The following is an 18,687-nucleotide window of genomic DNA, read 5'->3' as shown; positions in this document are numbered from 1 at the left end:
TTTCTAAGCGGATTTAAAAGAGGAACTATATTGTATGGCGGAACAGCACTTTTGGGAGTACTTCGACTCGCCTGAAAAATCCGCTCCCCTTCTCCCTCTCATAATGGGAGAGGTAGGGTGTTACTGCGTCGAGTCGAAGTACTCCCAAAAGTGCTCTCTCTCTGTCTCTCTCTCACACACACACACACACACAAAGACGCGTTTGAAGGGAAAAGCGCGTGTTTTCGGCAATTGCGCAGCCCAATTCGCGTCATTCATATTGCCCCTTGCGAGGACGCGTCTGTCTGATTGCGTCTTTGCATTGACTTTGTATGTAATCTACTCGCGCAAATCGTTGAACTTGCGTTTGGTGAGTATGCCCCATAATGAATGGAAACACATTATTCCCTTCGCGGCACCGCAGGCAGCGAGTGCACACGCACAAGCGCAGCGGGTACACTGGCAAGAGAAGAGCGAGACTTTCAGCCTATGTTCCGGGCAGGGGCGTCATGCACCATTTTTTTAAGGGGGCACAGTGTGCACAGCTCACAGAAATGTGTGCATACACAGACATCAAACGAAATATTATAGATTCTTCAGTCTCTTCCATGGCACTTACATTTCTAACAAGCTGAGCGCCCCATGCCTTCATGCAAAAACCTCCAAAACAAAAGTGTTGACTATCTTTTAAATCAAATACTATTCAATCGGAATAATGACATATTGGCATCATATTTACATCTGAAACGGCATGTTTTGTTTATTTACGTTTTGTTTAATGACTTCTAATTGTGTCATTAATGCATTTTGCAAAACAACTGCATTATCCTATTAAATTAATGTAATTTTAAATCCTCGTTTTTTGGGGGTCGACAGCTTATAAAAACTTATTTCTGTTTTTTTTTTGGCTTGTTAGCTGTACATTTTGTCACACAGCAGCTTTTAGGCATTATTCTGTTTTTGGTATAAGCCAGAAATGACAAGGAGGTAGCCTCATGCAATACAGTCAATGGAGACAGATGGATTGTTTTCCCCCCGGTGGGCGTGGTTTTCAGGTTATGACGCACTGCGCTCTGTCTCTATTGAAATGTTATAATGTTTTTTTAAATACACAAACCCAAAATGTTTAAATAGGAGAAAATTATATAACAAATAACTACATTCCTTACAGCTCATTGTTGTTGCCATTGTTATTCAGACTGTTGCCAATTCGGATCTGAGCACCTATTATCCTCTCTTCACAACAGTCTCTACGATTAGTGATGATAACTTTGTTAATACTGTAGATTCTTTTGAGGTCCACTCTCCACCAGGGATTATTTTCTATTCCGGTGTGAGTGCATGAGCCCATCATGTAATTTGATTCTCTGTTACCATCTACAGCATGATCAGCATCTGCTAATTCATTGTAAGTGGAGGACTGGACAGCCTTGGCACCAAAAGCAATGTTATCTGTTTAGAATAAAAAAAATTACAAAACACATATTTTTTATTAATAAAGTAAATTACAATGGGCACCATTACACTGGATCAACCTAAAAAACAATACTTCAATTGGTAACACCTAAACAAATTTCAACTTTTTCTAAAAAAAAAATGTTCTACATTTTTTAGGTGTTACCAATTGAAGTAATTTTTAAGTTGATCAAATTTTTTTGCAATGTATGCCAGTCAAATGATTGAATATTGTTTTCTTTTCACTCATTTTTATATCAGACTATTGGCATGCTACACTCGTAAAAAGGTCCAAAAAAAGAGGTTTTTAGGGCAATACCTTACAAGAACCGCTTTTGGTTTCAAAACTACAGTAACATTTCTAAAAGAAAGCATTTTTTTATACCAGGGATACACTTACCAAGTGTTCTTTGTGTAAACGAACACCCTGACAAAGAGTAAAAACCTTTTGTTAAAGAGTGTATATTTAAAGCAATGACAACAAAAGTTGTAGAGCACAATTGAGCATTCATGTTATCTTTTTGGTAATACAATAACAACATTAATTCACACATTGATATGTAACTTCTGTCTGCTTTTTACCTGCATACACCTCAACCTCACACAGAGTGAGGATTTTTTGTGTTCCAGGTAGAACAATGTTGACATATCGCCCATAAATAGGCTTAAACTCCAATCTTTGTGTGTGCCGAGGAGCAGTGAGAACAGTTGCAGCCCTACAAATATATACATAACAGAGTGTAAAAGTGAAAATTGCAGGCCTTTTCTGGCACACTGAGGCATATTGAGTAGAAAACTTCATTCAACAAAAGAACGTCCTTCACCTTTATATTATAACAGATATTAGAGACCATTATTAAATTAAAATGTTATCAGTGGCGGTTCTACACGGAGGCCAAGGGTGGCCCGTGCCTCTATAGACATGTCCCTCGCCACCCCTGTGGCCACCCCGTGCTGACCAAATAAAAAATTATAAATTTATTTTGATTTTACACGCGAGCGGCAAAAGCGGAACTAATGCGACACAACGTTCTACACGGGCAAATTAGAGCGGCGCACCCAATCACTGTAGCCGCCCTGCGGGCAAAGAGTATAGAAGCACAAGAGGGGAAACTCCTCCCTCTTCCAGTTTCTCTGAAGCTTTTATTGAACAACGCCAGTGTACTGGCCAATGCCGCCCATGACAGCCTTATAGGGGCGGAACTTCCGATTAGTACTCAGATTCTTTCGATTGAACTAACAGTAGAGCTGATCTGAGCAGTGACTTGGCGGCTTACGCAATGTCTCGTTCCCGTCTCTCAGGGAACCGAGGTTACGATAGTTACCGAGACGTTCCCTTTCGAGAGCGGTCACTCGACATTGCGTCTGCTGACGCTATGGGGGATGTATTCAAACACGCCGTGAGAACAGCGAAGAGCAGCTCCAGTGAAGCTTACTCAAGTCGTGCGCCGTAATGCTTAACTGAGTCTGTGCACAATCCCCGCCCAGTCTGTGTAAGCCAACGCACAGTAGATTGGATGCCTGAGTCTCTAGGGACTCAATCAAAAGCTCATTCAGAACAGAATGCATACAGTCACAGGCTGCACGTAGGTCTTATTGCAGCGCTACAGCAGATAAGCAACCTGTAACATTACAACAGCAACGGCTAGGCCGACCCAACGTGGGCGGTAGCAAGCATATCTGCACAGAGTATTTGCTGGTATTAACATATGATGCACGATGGCCAAGATAACTAGCATGAAAGTACAAGGAAGAAGCGAAAACGTGGCTCCATCTTAATACATAAGCTGTACTGGCAATCCAGTACAAACTATGAATAGGCGTCGGATAGTGCGACTGCCGAATTAGAATAACACCGCTATGCCAGTGTGGCAGTAATGTGCTGCCCTCATTAGCACCTAATGATCCAGTGAACCCAGCTGGATCCCAGCAGCTGACTGCTTAGGTGGAGTGTTTTTTTAAACTCGGAATACCCCGGGAGTATGATACGGTGGCCCTGAAGTGCAAACCACAACAACAAATTACTAAACAACAACAACAAATTAAAAAACAACAACAAATTAAAAAACACTAAAGCAAATTAAAAAAACACTACAGCAAATAAAAAACACTACAACAAATTAAAAAACACCACAACAAATTAAAAAACACTGCAACAAATTAAAAACCACTACAGCAAATAAAAAAACACTAGAACAAAATAAAAAACAAATACAAAATAAAAAACACAACAGCAAGTTAAAAAAACACTACAGCAAATTAAAAAACACAACTACAAATTAAAAAAACACTACAACAAATTAAAAACACAACTACAAATTAAAAAACACTACAACAAAATAAAAAAACATAACAAAATAAAAAACACAACAGCAAGTTAAAAAAACACTACAACAAAATGAAAAACACTACAACAAAATAAAAAACAACTACAAAATAAAAAACACTACAACAAATAAAAAAACACAACTACAAATTAAAAAACACAACAACAAATTAAAAACACAACTACAAATTAAAAAACACAACTACATTAACCTACCGGAAGAGGTAGGTACCAGTGGGCAACATGAGACATCGCTGATTGGACGACACTGCAGTTCGGCTTTTGAACCGGAAGTTATTCGTCCTGTAGCGCATTTTTTTCAAACATGAATGTAACAGATGACCCAAACGTAGCAGCTGCTGGGGCCGGCTAAGGGTACGGTCTGGAAACCACTAACGATAGTAGTAAGCTAACGTTACATCCACAAGCAACGTAAGCATTACACTATTCTTATTAACTTACTCGAAGATTGTTGGGTGTCTCCGATGGTAGATATTTCTTTAAGCCTTTTGCCACAGCCGCTGCAAAAGTTCGGGGACGGCTCAACAAGCTCTTTTCCGCAGTTTGGGCAAAACATTTTGCTGTCCTTCCTCCTCTCCAAACCACGCGCTATAGGAAGAATAACTTCCGGTTCAAAAGCCGAACTGCAGTGTCGTCCAATCAGCGATGTCTCATGTTGCCCACTGGTACCTACTTCTTCCAGTAGGTTCATGTAGTTGTGTTTTTATTTGTAGTTGTGTTTTTAATTTGTTGTTGTGTTTTTTAATTTGTAGTTGTGTTTTTTAATTTGTAGTTGTGTTTTTTAATTTGTTGTAGTGTTTTTTATTTTGTAGTTGTTTTTTATTTTGTTGTAGTGTTTTTTAATTTGTTGTAGTGTTTTTTAACTTGCTGTTTTGTTTTTTATTTTGTTATGGTTTTTTATTTTGTTGTAGTGTTTTTTAATTTGTAGTTGTGTTTTTAATTTGCTGTAGTGTTTTTTTGATTTGTTGTTGTTTTTTAATTTGTTGCAGTGTTTTTTAATTTGTTGTGGTGTTTAGTAATTTGTTGTTGTGGTTTGCACTTCAGGGCCACCGTAGTACGAGGCTAAAAGGGCGGGCGTAACGTTAGCATGGAAGGCACGCGACGTTTGCTGCCGAGAACGCAGTTATTCGATATATCTCGGAGTCCATAAGATACACGGTCCTTCACTCGAGAAGCGAAACTCAAAATCCTTGTAAAATTCTGCCGGAACGCGTGTAAGGGACGCGATCCTTGCGTCCCTCACAAGTGCGACGATCTACGGCGAGACGCTTCAGTCACGGTGAAGAGAAAGAATCTGAGTATTTTGCCGCCTAAACAGGCTATATAGTAGCGGAAGTCCCGCCCCTATAAAGCTGTCATGGGCGGCATTGGCCAGTACACTGGCGTTGTTCAATAAAAGCTTTAGAGAAACCGGAAGAGGGAGGAGTTTCCCATAGCGTCAGCGGACGCAATGTCGAGTGACCGCTCTCGAAAGGGAACTCAATAGAACGTTCCATTGCAACACCAGCGCCCAGCAGCAGCCAGAGATGGGACCAAGTCACACATGTGCAAGTCTCAAGTAAGTCTCAAGTCTGAACCTTCAAGTCTCAAGTAAGTCCCAAGTGTTTTTTTCTTGGGCAAGTCAAGTCGAGTCACAGGCTATGTCAAGTCAAGCCAAGTCAAGTCCTGCAGCAGGTCAAGTCAAGTCCAAGTCAAGTCACCTTATTATTGTAATTTTACCTGCAGAATCTGATCTTAATAAAGATTTATAGAATGTAAAAATATAAAGAAATACTCATGTTCAGAAAAATACGTCATGGAATCAAACAAAATTGTCATCTCTTCCGTTCGCGCGCCTACATTTGAAATAACGAACTTGAGCGCGCAAAAGACGCAAAATGTGAACCGGCCCTTGTAGAATCCAGTCATTTTTCTGTGTGTGTGTGTGTGTGTGTGTGTGTTCAGGTGGCAAACTTAGAAAAAGTAGCCAAGTCTCGTACCGCTCAGATCAAGGGAAGTATTGTTAAAAATTAAATCAAAATTATTTTGTCCACATTTGTTCCCAACATGGTATGATGAGGGTTAATGGCTACTTTAGCTTTTATTACATTAGCTAACTACCAACTAACCAGATATTAACAAATTGACAAGCTCTTACTGGGCAGAATGGCTCTTCAAATGACGGACGAAATTGGAGGTTGTCGTCTGGCTGCCCGTGATTTTAATGTTGTATGTCTTGCAACGCACTGTTCATCTTTTGCCATCTTGTTGAAGCCAAAAGCAATGACCCTCGCTACCCCTCCGGCTGACATATTGATATCTGTTCTAAGTGGGCGTGGTGTGCGTAAGGTACGAGAGGGCATTACTGATGATAGTGTCGTGATTCAGTCATGACAATGCCATTCTCAGCCTGAGCTCCAGCTGGGTCAACTTTATTTTTTTAAATAGTTTATATATTTTATATTCAAACTGAAAACATGATGTGATTAACACTCAAGTCATTCAAGTCATTGTGTCTCAAGTCAAGTCAAGTCCCGAGTCTTTAACTTCCAAGTCCGAGTCAAGTCTCAAGTATTTTATTTTTTGTCAAGTCACAAGTCACAAAAATAGCGACTCAAGTCGACTCGAGTCCAAGTCACCAAGTCACAAGTCCCCATGTCTGGCAGCAGCCCTGTAAGAGCTATAATCCATATTTAGAATTTATTATTTTCATATTTTTTATTATGTAATTTTGGTTCAATAAGGTTTGTAAATAAGTCAGTTCCTGTTGTGTGTATTATATTTATCTGGTTTATATTTGTTCCTACTGCGCATGTGCAGTTACGTCATTGTTTGTAGTTCACTTAAAGAGTTGTCGACGCATATGCTATACGTGCTCATAATTAGTGGAAGAACACAAGCTTTTGACCGTCTCTCTATCATCTCATTATTTTGTTATATAGCATATTTAAGTTTATCGATCTCTTCAAATAAGTTGTTGAGAAAACATCGTTGGATTATGCTGTATTTGCAAATGTGAGTGTTTATTGAAATTTTGGAAGAAGAATAAATCACTGTAAAGGAATAAGGACTTTGAGTGATATATACAAGAAAGCAAGATACGCGTCAAAACTGGTGGAAAACAAATAAGAATCTCACATGTTCCTTACATGTAAGTCAAAAGCTTTCTACATTGTTTAAGCAAAAAGAAATTACTGCAAGTGCGCATTATAGAGCACGTTAGAAGACCATGCACGTGGAGTCAGAAGGGCTAATTTGCTACGGATCATGTCATGCAATGTTGTGTTCAATGAAGTTATGACTGAAGGGAGATCGATCATATTACTGCATGCAAGAAGTGTTGATGAACAACTTAATTCATAAGTTAATTTGCACGTGTTGAAGTTTAATATAATGGCGGACGGCAAAGACGACGATGAAGATGCTATTACACAGACTCAACGCAAGAGGGCGCCAACCGTCAAGGGTTTGGAAGAGAAACTCCACTTAAAGGACAAGTTCGGCATTTTAGACTTAAAGCCCTGTTTTCAGATTGTTTATGGTCAAATAGAATGGTTTTGACTGAAATTTCGACATTTTCGGCTGCCCTGAGAATTTTCGCGTGTTTGTGTTTCAGCTCAGACCTCTATAATGGCTTTATAGGTGCACTGGAACAATCCTTCCTAAAATGCATTAAACTTTCGTTTACAAAGACGTGAAACTCACCGAGTGGTCAGGGGTGTTCACTGATATGCTCACACAAAAATCGCTGCAAAAGACGCATTCCAACAGCTGTTTTAGCATTCGTTGTTAACTTGTGGACCTATTTCCCCAAACGCCTCACACCCGTACATTCTTCCGCTTAGAGCTTGAATAATAAACACTCCAGCCCAGGTGGTGGCGCTAATCCGCCTTTGCCAATTGCAAGAATAGAAACAAAGTTCCCGGCGCGGAGTAATACCGTACCTCACAGGACGTCTAATACAGTCAATGGAGTTGGTAAAAACTACGATAAAACCTGTTGGAATGCGTCTTTTGCAGCGATTTTTGTGTGAGCATACCAGTGAACACCCCTGACCACTCGGTGAGTTTCACGTCTTTGTAAACGAAAGTTTAATGCATTTTAGGAAGAATTGTTCCAGTGCACCATTAAACCCATTGTAGAGGTCTGAGCTGAAACACAAACACGCGAAAATTCTCAGGGCAGCCGAAAATGTCGAAATTTCAGTCAAAACCATTCTATTTGACCATAAACAATCTGAAAACAGGGCTTTAAGTCTAAAATACCGAACTTGTCCTTTAAAGATAAATGCCAGAAGAAGCAAGTTGAGACAATTAACTGCAAAATCAAACGAGATTGAACTGCTCATGGAGAATGCTTGCAATTTACTTGATGTGGAAAATATACAGTTTAAAGTCTACAAACAGTTGTTTGAAGAATTTGTTGAAATTAATGGATCAGTGTTGCTGTATTTAGTTGATGAAGAGCATGATGCAGATCAGAATTTCTGGTTTCAACCCAAATTATTATGCTGTCAAAAATTCATGGAAAAAGTGGACTTGTGGATTAAAGAAACCAAGACAAGTTTAAAGACATCTCAAACTTGTGACAATGAAGTCACAGCTATGGACAGTATTTCAATGGTGTCTTGCAAGTCAAACACTTCTAGTAAGTCAGGAAGTAAAGCAACTTCTGTTTCCAAAAAATCATCAATATCTAACGCATCCTCAGCTCGTCTTAAGGAAGAAGCTAACAGAGCAGCTTTGTTGGCTAAAGCAGCCACTTTGAAGGAAAGGCAGGAGTTGGAAATGAAAGAGGCAAAGTTAAAGGCTGAAATGGAAAAGTTGGAAATAGAAACAGCTCTTGCAATGTCTTCAGCTAAAATTAAAGTGTATCAAGATTGTGAAGATCAGCAACAGTATGCAGGTCAAAATGAGGGTATCCAACCAGCTGCTGCATGCATTCCAAAACTGGAGCAATATGAATATGACAAATACAGTGTATCATCAAGACATGTCAAAAAGTCACCGCATCATGAGGTAACGTACCCAAGTATGCCTGTAAGTGTCAGACCTAAGAAAACAAATACTTCTAAGGAAAAGTCAGCAGCAGTCAATGAAGTATATGGTCATAATGATGAAACATCAGAACTTCAAAGAGTGATGCAACGTCAGACAGATATCACAGCAATGCTAGTGAAGAACCAACAGATGTCCTGTCTACCTCAACGTGATGTTCCTTTGTTTCATGGAGATCCACTTGAGTTCAGGTCTTTTATGAAAGCGTTCAAACATGCTGTTGACTCCAGAGCTGACAGCAGTGCTGACAAACTGTACTTCCTGGAGCAGTATACTAGAGGTGAGCCCAGAGATCTTGTAAAAAGTTGTCAGCATATGCCAGATGACCGTGGTTACGCAGAAGCAATGAAACTTTTGCATGAGAAGTTTGGAAATGAACTACAAATTGCAACAGCCTTAATGCAAAAAACATTAAAATGGCCTGAAATAAAGTCTGAGGATGGAAAGTCTTTAAGTGCATTTTCATTGTTCTTAATCACTTGTCGCAATGTAATGTAGGACATTGAATATATGGATGAGTTGGATAATCCTACCAACATGAGGATTATTATCTCAAAGCTACCATACAAGTTGCGCGAAAGATGGAGAGCATATGCTTACGAGTACGAGGAGCACAACAAAAGAAGAGCCAAGTTCATTCAGCTGGTGGAGTTTGTTGACCGACAAGCAAAGGTAATATCAAACCCACTTTTTGGAGATCTGGATGCTTTGGCAGGTGATAAAAAACACACCAACAAGTTTCTTCAAGGAACAAAGCAAAAAAGAGAAGGAAGAAAGAGCAGCAGTTTTGTAACTGACATCAAACAGGTTGGTGAAACTCAAAAGGACACGACTGCGATAAAACCCAACAGCACGTTAGTCATCAGTGCCTTCCCAAAACCTTGTGCTTTCTGTGAGAAAAGCCATACCTTGGAGCAATGCTACCAGTTCGGTGCTAAAGCATATAAAGACAAACTGGACTTTTTAAGAAAGAGTGGATTTTGCTTTGGATGCTTAGTTAAAGGACACTTAAGCAAAGATTGTAACAGAAGAAGTACATGTCAGCTGTGCGCAAAGAAACATCCTAGCATGTTACACTTAACCACACAAGACAGGATTCCTGAGAAGGAAATGGTTAAAGTTGAAAAGACTGATGTTAACACTTTACCTGCCACAGTGAGTCATGAGACAAGTGCCTGCACCGGGTCTGAAGACAATTGTGTTCTTGCCATAGTACCGGTCAAGATAAAGTCCAGAAAGAGTGATAAGTGTGTGGAAGTGTATGCCTTTATGGACCCAGGCAGCTCGGCCACTTTCTGTACTGATGCACTAGCAAGACGATTGAATGTCCAGGGTAGAAAAATTGACATGATGCTAAGCACTATGAACTCAAAGCAACGAGTGGAAAGTTATGTACTCACTGACTTGGAGGTGAGTGGATTGGAAGAGAACAACTTCATTGAGCTTCCCAAAGTGTTTACACAAATGAGCATACCAGTGTCAAAGGAAAACATTCCACAACAACATGATGTTGACAAATGGCCATACCTCAGCGAAGTGAAGTTGCCTCACATTTAGGCTGAAGTGGAAATCCTCATAGGAAACAAAGAGTTCAAGCTTCTAGAGCCTTGGAAAGTAATTAACAGTAAGCATGATGGGCCATATGCAGTGAAAACTGCCCTTGGATGGATTTTAAACGGACCTCTTAGAGAACCTGTTGAAGAAAGCATGCATGCAGATGCACAAGCAAGCATTACAGTCAACAGAATCTCCATTGAGAGTGTGGAACAGATGCTGATACAACAGTACAACCACGATTTTCCTGAAAGAGATTGTGATGACAGAGCTGAATTGTCGCAGATGGATCACCAGTTTATGGAATCTGTGTCTAACTCAGTGCAGTTTTACGATGGCCACTATTACATTGACCTTCCTATCAGGAAAACTGTTCCCCAAATGCCTAACAATCGAAATGCTGCTGTTCAGCGAGCACTGAATATCAAGAAGAAATTTCAGAGAAATCCCTCCTTTCATGCAGAGTACACAAGTTTCATGAACGACATGCTAAGCAAAGGCTATGCAGTCAAAGTGAATAAATCACACTTAAGTCGTCAAGACGGTCAAGTTTGGTATATACCTCACCACGGTGTATACCATCCTCAGAAGAAGAAACTAAGAGTGGTCTTTGACTGTGCTGCCAGTTTTCAAGGAGTGTCTTTAAATAGTGAGCTCCTACAGGGTCCAGACATGACAAATTCACTTATTGGAGTGCTTACTCGCTTCAGACAAGAGTCGGTTGCCATGATTGCAGATGTTGAAGCTATGTACTATCAAGTGAGAGTTCCTGAAAAGGATAGCGACATGCTTCGTTTCCTATGGTGGCCAAATGGAGATGTAAATCAGGACTTGGAGGAATACAAAATGGTTGTCCACCTCTTTGGAGCCAAGTCTTCTCCTAGTGTAGCTAATTTTGCCCTTAGGAAAACAGCAGAAGACAATCGTACCAAGTCATCGGTCGAAGCAGTCAATACAGTTCTCAAGAACTTTTATGTAGACGACTGTTTAAAGTCTGTTTCAAGTTCTTCTCAAGCAGTTGCACTGTACAAAGACCTCACAAAACTGTGCGCGAGTGGAGGATTTCATCTTACTAAATGGGCAAGCAACAGTCGTGCTCTGTTGGCCTCTGTTCCAGAAAGTGAAAGAATTGCAGGTGTCAGAGACTTGGATTTGAGTAAAGATGCACTTCCTGCAGAGAGAGCATTAGGAGTGTTATGGTGTGCCAATTCAGATGTGTTCAAATTCAAGATTAATTTGAAAGAAAAACCTGTAAACAGAAGAGGAATCCTGTCAGTCACAAGCTCCATCTATGACCCCTTGGGCTTCCTAGCACCTGTAATATTGCCATCAAAGATTCTAATGCAACAGTTGTGCAAAGAAAAACTCACATGGGATGAGGACATTCCAAAACAGTGTGCAGAAAGATGGACTTCTTGGTTACGAGGGTTAAATCAGTTAGCTGACTTCAGTGTAACAAGGTGTATAAAACCAGTGGACTTTGGAGTGCCCACCTCTGCACAACTGCATCACTTCTCGGATGCAAGTGAGGTAGGATATGGAGTTGTCTCATACCTCAGATTGTTGAATGCTGATGGACTCGCACACTGTGCCTTCGTGATGGGGAAATCTCGTGTGGCGCCATTAAAGCAGACCACCATTCCACGTATGGAGTTGACTGCTGCTGTCGTTGCTGTTAAAACGGACAAGATGCTGAAAGAAGAACTGGAACTAGACTTTCATGACTCTGTATTCTGGACTGACAGCACCACTGTTTTGAGATATATTGACAATGAAGGTCTTCGCTTCAAAACGTTTGTTGCAAACAGAATTGCCACCATACGAGAGTCAACTAGACCACAACAGTGGAGATACATCAATACATCTATGAATCCAGCAGATTGTGCATCAAGGGGACTTACTTGTGAAAAGTTCATGAAAAACGTGAGCTGGATCAATGGTCCTTCTTTCCTCAAAGAACCAGAAAGCAACTGGCCCGAGTCAAATTGTGATCTATCAAAAAAAGTAGATGACAGTGAAGTTAAACACTCAGCTTCAGTAAATCTTGTGTATGCAGTGGATGGCACAGATGCTGTGAACAAATTGATCAACTATTACTCTGACTGGTACAAGTTAAAGAGAGCTGTGGCATGGATCCTTAGATTCAAAGACAGCTTCGTACAACACAGCTTAAACAAAATAGGCCTGAGTTGTAAAACAAATTCCACAGCAGAAAACTGCAAGGCTCTAACAATGCAGGACTTAACACGAGCTGAAAATGAGATCATCAAGTTCACTCAAAAACAAAAATTCAAGGAAGAAATGTCAATGTTGCAAAAAGGTAACACATCTGTGAAAAAGAACAGCTGCCTTTCTAAAATGGATCCTACACTTCAGGATGGATTGCTAAGAGTTGGAGGTCGTCTTGGTAGATCTGCAATGTCCGAACATTCAAAGCATCCAATCATTTTACCCAAAGACTCACATGTCACAACTTTAATCTTAAAAGACATTCATGAGAGAATTGGACATTGTGGACGGAACTACATGCTTTCAAGGTTGCGACAGAAATTCTGGCTTCCTTCTGCAAACTCCATTGTAAGAAAGCTTCTTTCCAGATGTGTAACATGTAGAAAGATCAGAGCAAAGGCATCAGAGCAGAAAATGTCAGAGCTGCCACTTGACAGAATCATTCCAGATCAACCACCCTTTACCAACGTCGGGGTTGACTACTTTGGACCGTTTGAGGTCAAACAAGGTAGAAGTAATGTTAAAAGATATGGGGTTCTGTTTACCTGCTTAACAACAAGAGCTGTGCATATTGAAGTTGCACATACTTTAGACACTCGTGTTTAAATGCCATCCGACGCTTTGTAAGCAGGAGAGGCCAAGTGTCAATCATGAGAAGTGACAATGGCACTAATTTCGTTGGTGCTGAAGTTGAATTGCGCAAAGCCATTCAGCAGTGGAATCAATCAAAAATTGAAAGCACTCTCTTGCAAAAGGGAATACAGTGGATGTTCAACCCACCTTCTGGATCTCATTTCGGTGGAGTGTGGGAAAGACAGATAAGGTCTGTTAGAAAAATCCTAAAATCTGTGCTGAAAGAACAAACACTTACTGATGAGAGCTTGCATACATTCCTGTGTGAAGTGGAAGCAATAATAAACGACAGACCACTTACCATTTCAACGGATGATCCCGCCGATCCAGAACCTTTAACACCTAATCACCTGTTATTAATGAAAGGACAACAAGCCTTACCTCCTGGACTTTTCAAAAAAGAGGACATGTATGCACGTCGCAAGTGGAAACAAATTCAATATCTTGCTAACCTATTCTGGAAGCGGTGGGTGCGTGAGTATTTGCCTTTGCTTCAGGAGCGGCAAAAATGGACACAGGTAAAGAAAAACCTTAAAGTTGGAGATGTTGTCTTGATAATAGATGACTCGTCACCAAGAAACTCATGGATCTGTGGAAGAATCATGAAAACGTTCCCAGATAACAAAGGACTGGTAAGACGTGTGTTGGTTAAAACTAAGACCAATACCTTGGAAAGGCCTGTTGACAAGTTGTGCCTTATTTGTGAAATGGACAGTTAACACTTCTCAAATAAAAAAGAGTGTTTCTCTGCCTTAAAGGACTGATAATAGACACTTATTGTCTTTAACGTGATGCATAATGTACATATTTCTTTAGCATGGCTCTATCGTTTTTGTTAAAAAAAAAAAAGTTAATTGTCAGTCTGCTTGCCTGTCAATTAGGGGTGGGTATGTAAGAGCTATAATCCATATTTAGAATTTATTATTTTCATATTTTTTATTATGTAATTTTGGTTCAATAAGGTTTGTAAATAAGTCAGTTCCTGTTGTGTGTATTATATTTATCTGGTTTATATTTGTTCCTACTGCGCATGTGCAGTTACGTCATTGTTTGTAGTTCACTTAAAGAGTTGTCGACGCATATGCTATACGTGCTCATAATTAGTGGAAGAACACAAGCTTTTGACCGTCTCTCTATCATCTCATTATTTTGTTATATAGCATATTTAAGTTTATCGATCTCTTCAAATAAGTTGTTGAGAAAACATCGTTGGATTATGCTGTATTTGCAAATGTGAGTGTTTATTGAAATTTTGGAAGAAGAATAAATCACTGTAAAGGAATAAGGACTTTGAGTGATATATACAATAAAGCAAGATACGCGTCAAAACTGGTGGAAAACAAATAAGAATCTCACATGTTCCTTACAAGCCCCACGATTCTGCCATTTTGGAATGAAAGCGACTCGGGAGTCAACTAGAAGTGATGGCAATATCAGCTACTTTGTACATTAAAAGATCAAATTCAAACCGAATGATTATAACACAGAATAACATACAATCAGACCAGTGATGATTAATCCCTTTTTACAGCTTATTTTCAGATATTTAGACTTTAGTCTTCCACTTTTATATAGGCTAATTTTACATACAAACATACCGACATAAACTCATCCACACATAATATTTTGGCTCCATATACATACACATTTACCCACATATACTTCTGAATTGCTCGAAATGGATTAAGTAAAAAAAACACATTCACTGTCCAAAAGTGGCAATTATAGGATAACAGACAGAGCAATGCATCATGTTCTATAAGATAATCATGTTTGTAGCGGGATCCAGGGGATTAATTTGTACAAAATATATTTCATACCTAGTGGAGTTGGTAACTAATAATAGTAGTAAATGTGTAAAGTAGCATAAAATAGAATTATTACATAATAAAGCAAGAAAAAACTACCTCAAATGTGTATCTATTTAATGATTGGATTACACAACTGATAACAACAACAACACAACACAACACATACATACAAGACAATACAGCATTTCGTGTAGGATTAGCAAGTGAACAAAATTTAATTTAAGAAACTTACTATTGCGCTTCTGATTTGGCTGTGAGATTCGCTGAGAATGAATTGCGTACTGAAGCGCCACCTAGTGACTGTTGCCAAAAACGAATGAGAGTTTCCCCTCTTGTGCTTCTATACGCTTTGCTGCGGGTGCTGCTCGGCGAGTGTCTCATCTCCCGATGTTGAGAATGTGTATGCAGGTTTGGGCACTGGTAAGGACTCTAGCTGACTTGACATTGGGACACTGTTCACTTGTTCTCATGTGACGTGGCTGCTTAAGCAGGTTGTGATCATTCACAGCTGTTACTCATCAACAACCGGCAAAACCAACATCTCGCTAACTTTTTAAAGTTTACACATTGTAAAAAGCGCTGTAATTATGCTCTTACATATATGTGCATAAAACTGGAGGAATATAATAAAATGTTGCATATAAAAATGTTTACAATTTAAAATAAATATTATTAAAAAAAAATATTAGATTGCGGTCCCTAACTGTCTAGCAATGTGTGTTTATATGTAAACTATACAAACGTTTGTCTTTATAAAAGTTTGCATTTCATAAAGTTTACTGAGTAGATCGCGTGATTTTCGGTTGGGGGGCTTTAGAAAAGAGCCAAGCTCCCCTTTTGCACCTGCACTCACTCTTGTATTAAATAAATATTTATATGATTGTAAAGTAAAATAAAGTTTCCCGGAAAGGGATTAGACTAGTCCTAGACTAAAATAAATGTAAGAGCTGTCCAAACTGAAAACAATGCAATGCCATATCTTAAAATACATTAGTGCGCTTTGTTTTGCTTCAAAATGCACACAAGTAATGTATTTAGTAAGGCATGTTTGTTAAAACTAGTTATATTTCCTAATTAAACTAAGGTCTAGTCCTGTCTTAAACTATGTAACCACCCCTATAATCTTTAAATATATTTTCTTGCCATTTTTTTATGTGCCCCTCTGGTAAAACACTGGCCCCTCATTGGCCCCCCTAGTCAATTTTGTCTAGAACCGCCACTGAATGTTATCATATTTTTTAAAATACACAAACTCAAAATTTTTAAAGGAGAAAATTATACAACAAATAACTACATTCCTTACAGCTCATTGTTGTTGCCATTGTTAGCCAGACTGTTGCCAATGCGAATCTGAGCACCTATAATCCTCTCTTCACAACAGTCTCTACGATTAGTGATGATAACTTTGTTAATACAGTAGATACTTTTAAGGTCCACTCTCCACCAGGGATTATCTTCTATTCCGGTGTGAGTGCATGAGCCCATCATGTAATCTGATTCTCTGTTACCATCTACAGCATGATCAGCATCTGCTAATTCATTGTAAGTGGAGGACTGAACAGCGTTGGCTCCAAGAGCAAGATTGTCTGTTTAATGTGATATAAAAGTTATAACAGGTTATTACAGACTGCTCTACAGCCACAAAATAATGAAATGCCAGGTAAGACTACAACTTGGTATTTTTCTACATTTACTGTACCTGCAGGCCATGCATTACACAGGCAAGGCAAAACTGTGAGCAATGAAATCACAATGATATCCATCCTGATTAGAAATAAGAATACAAACACATTATAGTAAATAATTATTTGTGTCTCAAATCCTTATCAGAAACTATTACTAAGAACCCTATATTTTTATCTTAGTCATTTTAATGTCTTTTTGCTGTATGATGAAAGTCAGAGATTACCAACTATGACTAGACTGAAATTGTCATAAATTCACTATATTGTTCTACTGATGGTGTTGTACAAAGAGCTAAAGCATGATTCTTACCTTTATCTCTTCATTAAACCTCAGATCAAGTTCAACTTTTCTTCTTTGGTTAGCAAGTGTTCTGCAGTTAATTGTTCTGATGTGAAACCACTGTTTGCTTACTTATATTCATTTTGTTAAAACACATTAGATTATTATCTTTTTTCCAGTACTGCAAGTCAGAGATAAGCAGATTAACTAATGCAACATTTGTTTTATTCTTTATCTCTAAAAACAGCATTTGGATTTCATCAGACATCCAGTGACAAACCTAAAAATGTCAAGTATTAAGTAAGACTCCTTGCTGAAAAACAATATAAATACAAATTAATGGTTGCCATAATATGGGCCATTAGAAACCATCAGCTATTTACCATTACCATTACAAAATTCCTTTATGTATATATGATTTAATGGTGGTCTGTTAGGTTCCTATCACCCATTAGAACCCAACACCAGCCCGGCTCCAGATATGAGATGAAAGGTGGGCCAAGTGATATTCCAGGTGGGCCGGTCGGATTGGGGGGTCTTTAATGCTTTAAAGGGACAATAAGTAGGATTTACCCCCATCTAGTGGTGAAATTGTATTTTGCATTCAAACGAATAGTGCTCTCTATAGCGCTACGCCTTTCCAAATGCGTGTTGCAACTACAGTAGCCGTTATGTAATCACTGATCTCCTTGTCCGTTTCAGCTGGTTCACGTGTTCTGAATGAAAACGCATTGTGGAAACGCGTTGGTAGGCTAGTGCTTTTTGTCCCTCTCTGCTATTATAGTTTATCAATACGCGAAACGACATGGAAGCCTCCTTGGACTTACCCGTTCAGTTTAAGTAAAGAGCAGAAATTCTAAGCTTACAAAGAAAAGTCAGATCACTGGCAGAGTTTCAGATTTATGAATAAAGACTTTGATTTTGATTAATAAAACACTTAAAATCCTACTTACAGTCCCTTTAATCTAACATGTCTATGGGGTGGTTTCCCGGACAGGGATTATCAGGACTAGACCTTAGTTTAATTAGGAAATATAGCTAGTTTTAACAAACATGCCTTACTTGTGTGCATTTTGAGGCAAACAAATGGCACTGATGTATTTTAAAATATGTCAGTGCAAGTTGTTTTCAGTTTGGACAGCCCTTACATTTATTTTAGTCTAGGAGTAGTCTAATCCCTGTCCGGGAAACCGCCCCTATAGGTTTAACATCATATTTAAGACAATTGTTAGGGTTGTTTGTTATTGTTGTGTTTTCTTCATTTTTTTGTAAATATTTTGGAACTATTTAGTAACTATATAATATAAATATATATAAATGGTTAACATGTTTATTTTTACATTCTCTGTTTTTACATTCGTAATATTTTTTTGACCCCTTACCAGATCTTGTATTAATTCAGTAACTTTAGATTTGATAAAAAGGGGCAGTTCTTTTAAAATAACTATTTACATCAACTAAAATGAATTATTCTAACGTTTGTTAATATAGAATAACATTACACATTTTTGGCCAAACGATGTGTTATGTGGTGTGGGACCAGGGTGGGCCAAGCCTCGTGGTGGGCGAGGCCCACTCAGGCCCCCCAAAAGCAGAACTCCCCCAACCCCGTGGAGTCGGCCTGAAACCCAACAAAGTAGGAATCCATAGTTTCAGGAGACCATTATAGTTTCCAAT

The 18,687-nt window shown here is 38.9% G+C and overlaps 1 protein-coding gene across 1 annotated transcript; it reads right to left on the bottom strand.

Annotated features, from left to right (window-relative positions):
• Positions 1-1,144: 1,144 nt before the first annotated feature.
• Positions 1,145-17,140, bottom strand: LOC135773627 (uncharacterized). The gene is made up of 7 exons (XM_073812785.1): positions 17,041-17,140; positions 16,745-16,809; positions 16,349-16,631; positions 11,927-12,064; positions 8,964-9,092; positions 2,017-2,150; positions 1,145-1,431 (listed from the first exon to the last, which is right to left on the bottom strand). The coding sequence occupies exons 2-7, from the start codon at positions 16,806-16,808 to the stop codon at positions 1,145-1,147; spliced, it is 1,035 nt and encodes a 344-aa protein (XP_073668886.1). The 5' UTR covers position 16,809; positions 17,041-17,140.
• Positions 17,141-18,687: the final 1,547 nt, after the last annotated feature.

Source organism: Paramisgurnus dabryanus, chromosome 19, assembly GCF_030506205.2.
Source record: "Paramisgurnus dabryanus chromosome 19, PD_genome_1.1, whole genome shotgun sequence".
NCBI lineage: Eukaryota > Metazoa > Chordata > Actinopteri > Cypriniformes > Cobitidae > Paramisgurnus > Paramisgurnus dabryanus.
This window is presented reverse-complemented; position numbering and strand designations above follow the sequence as displayed.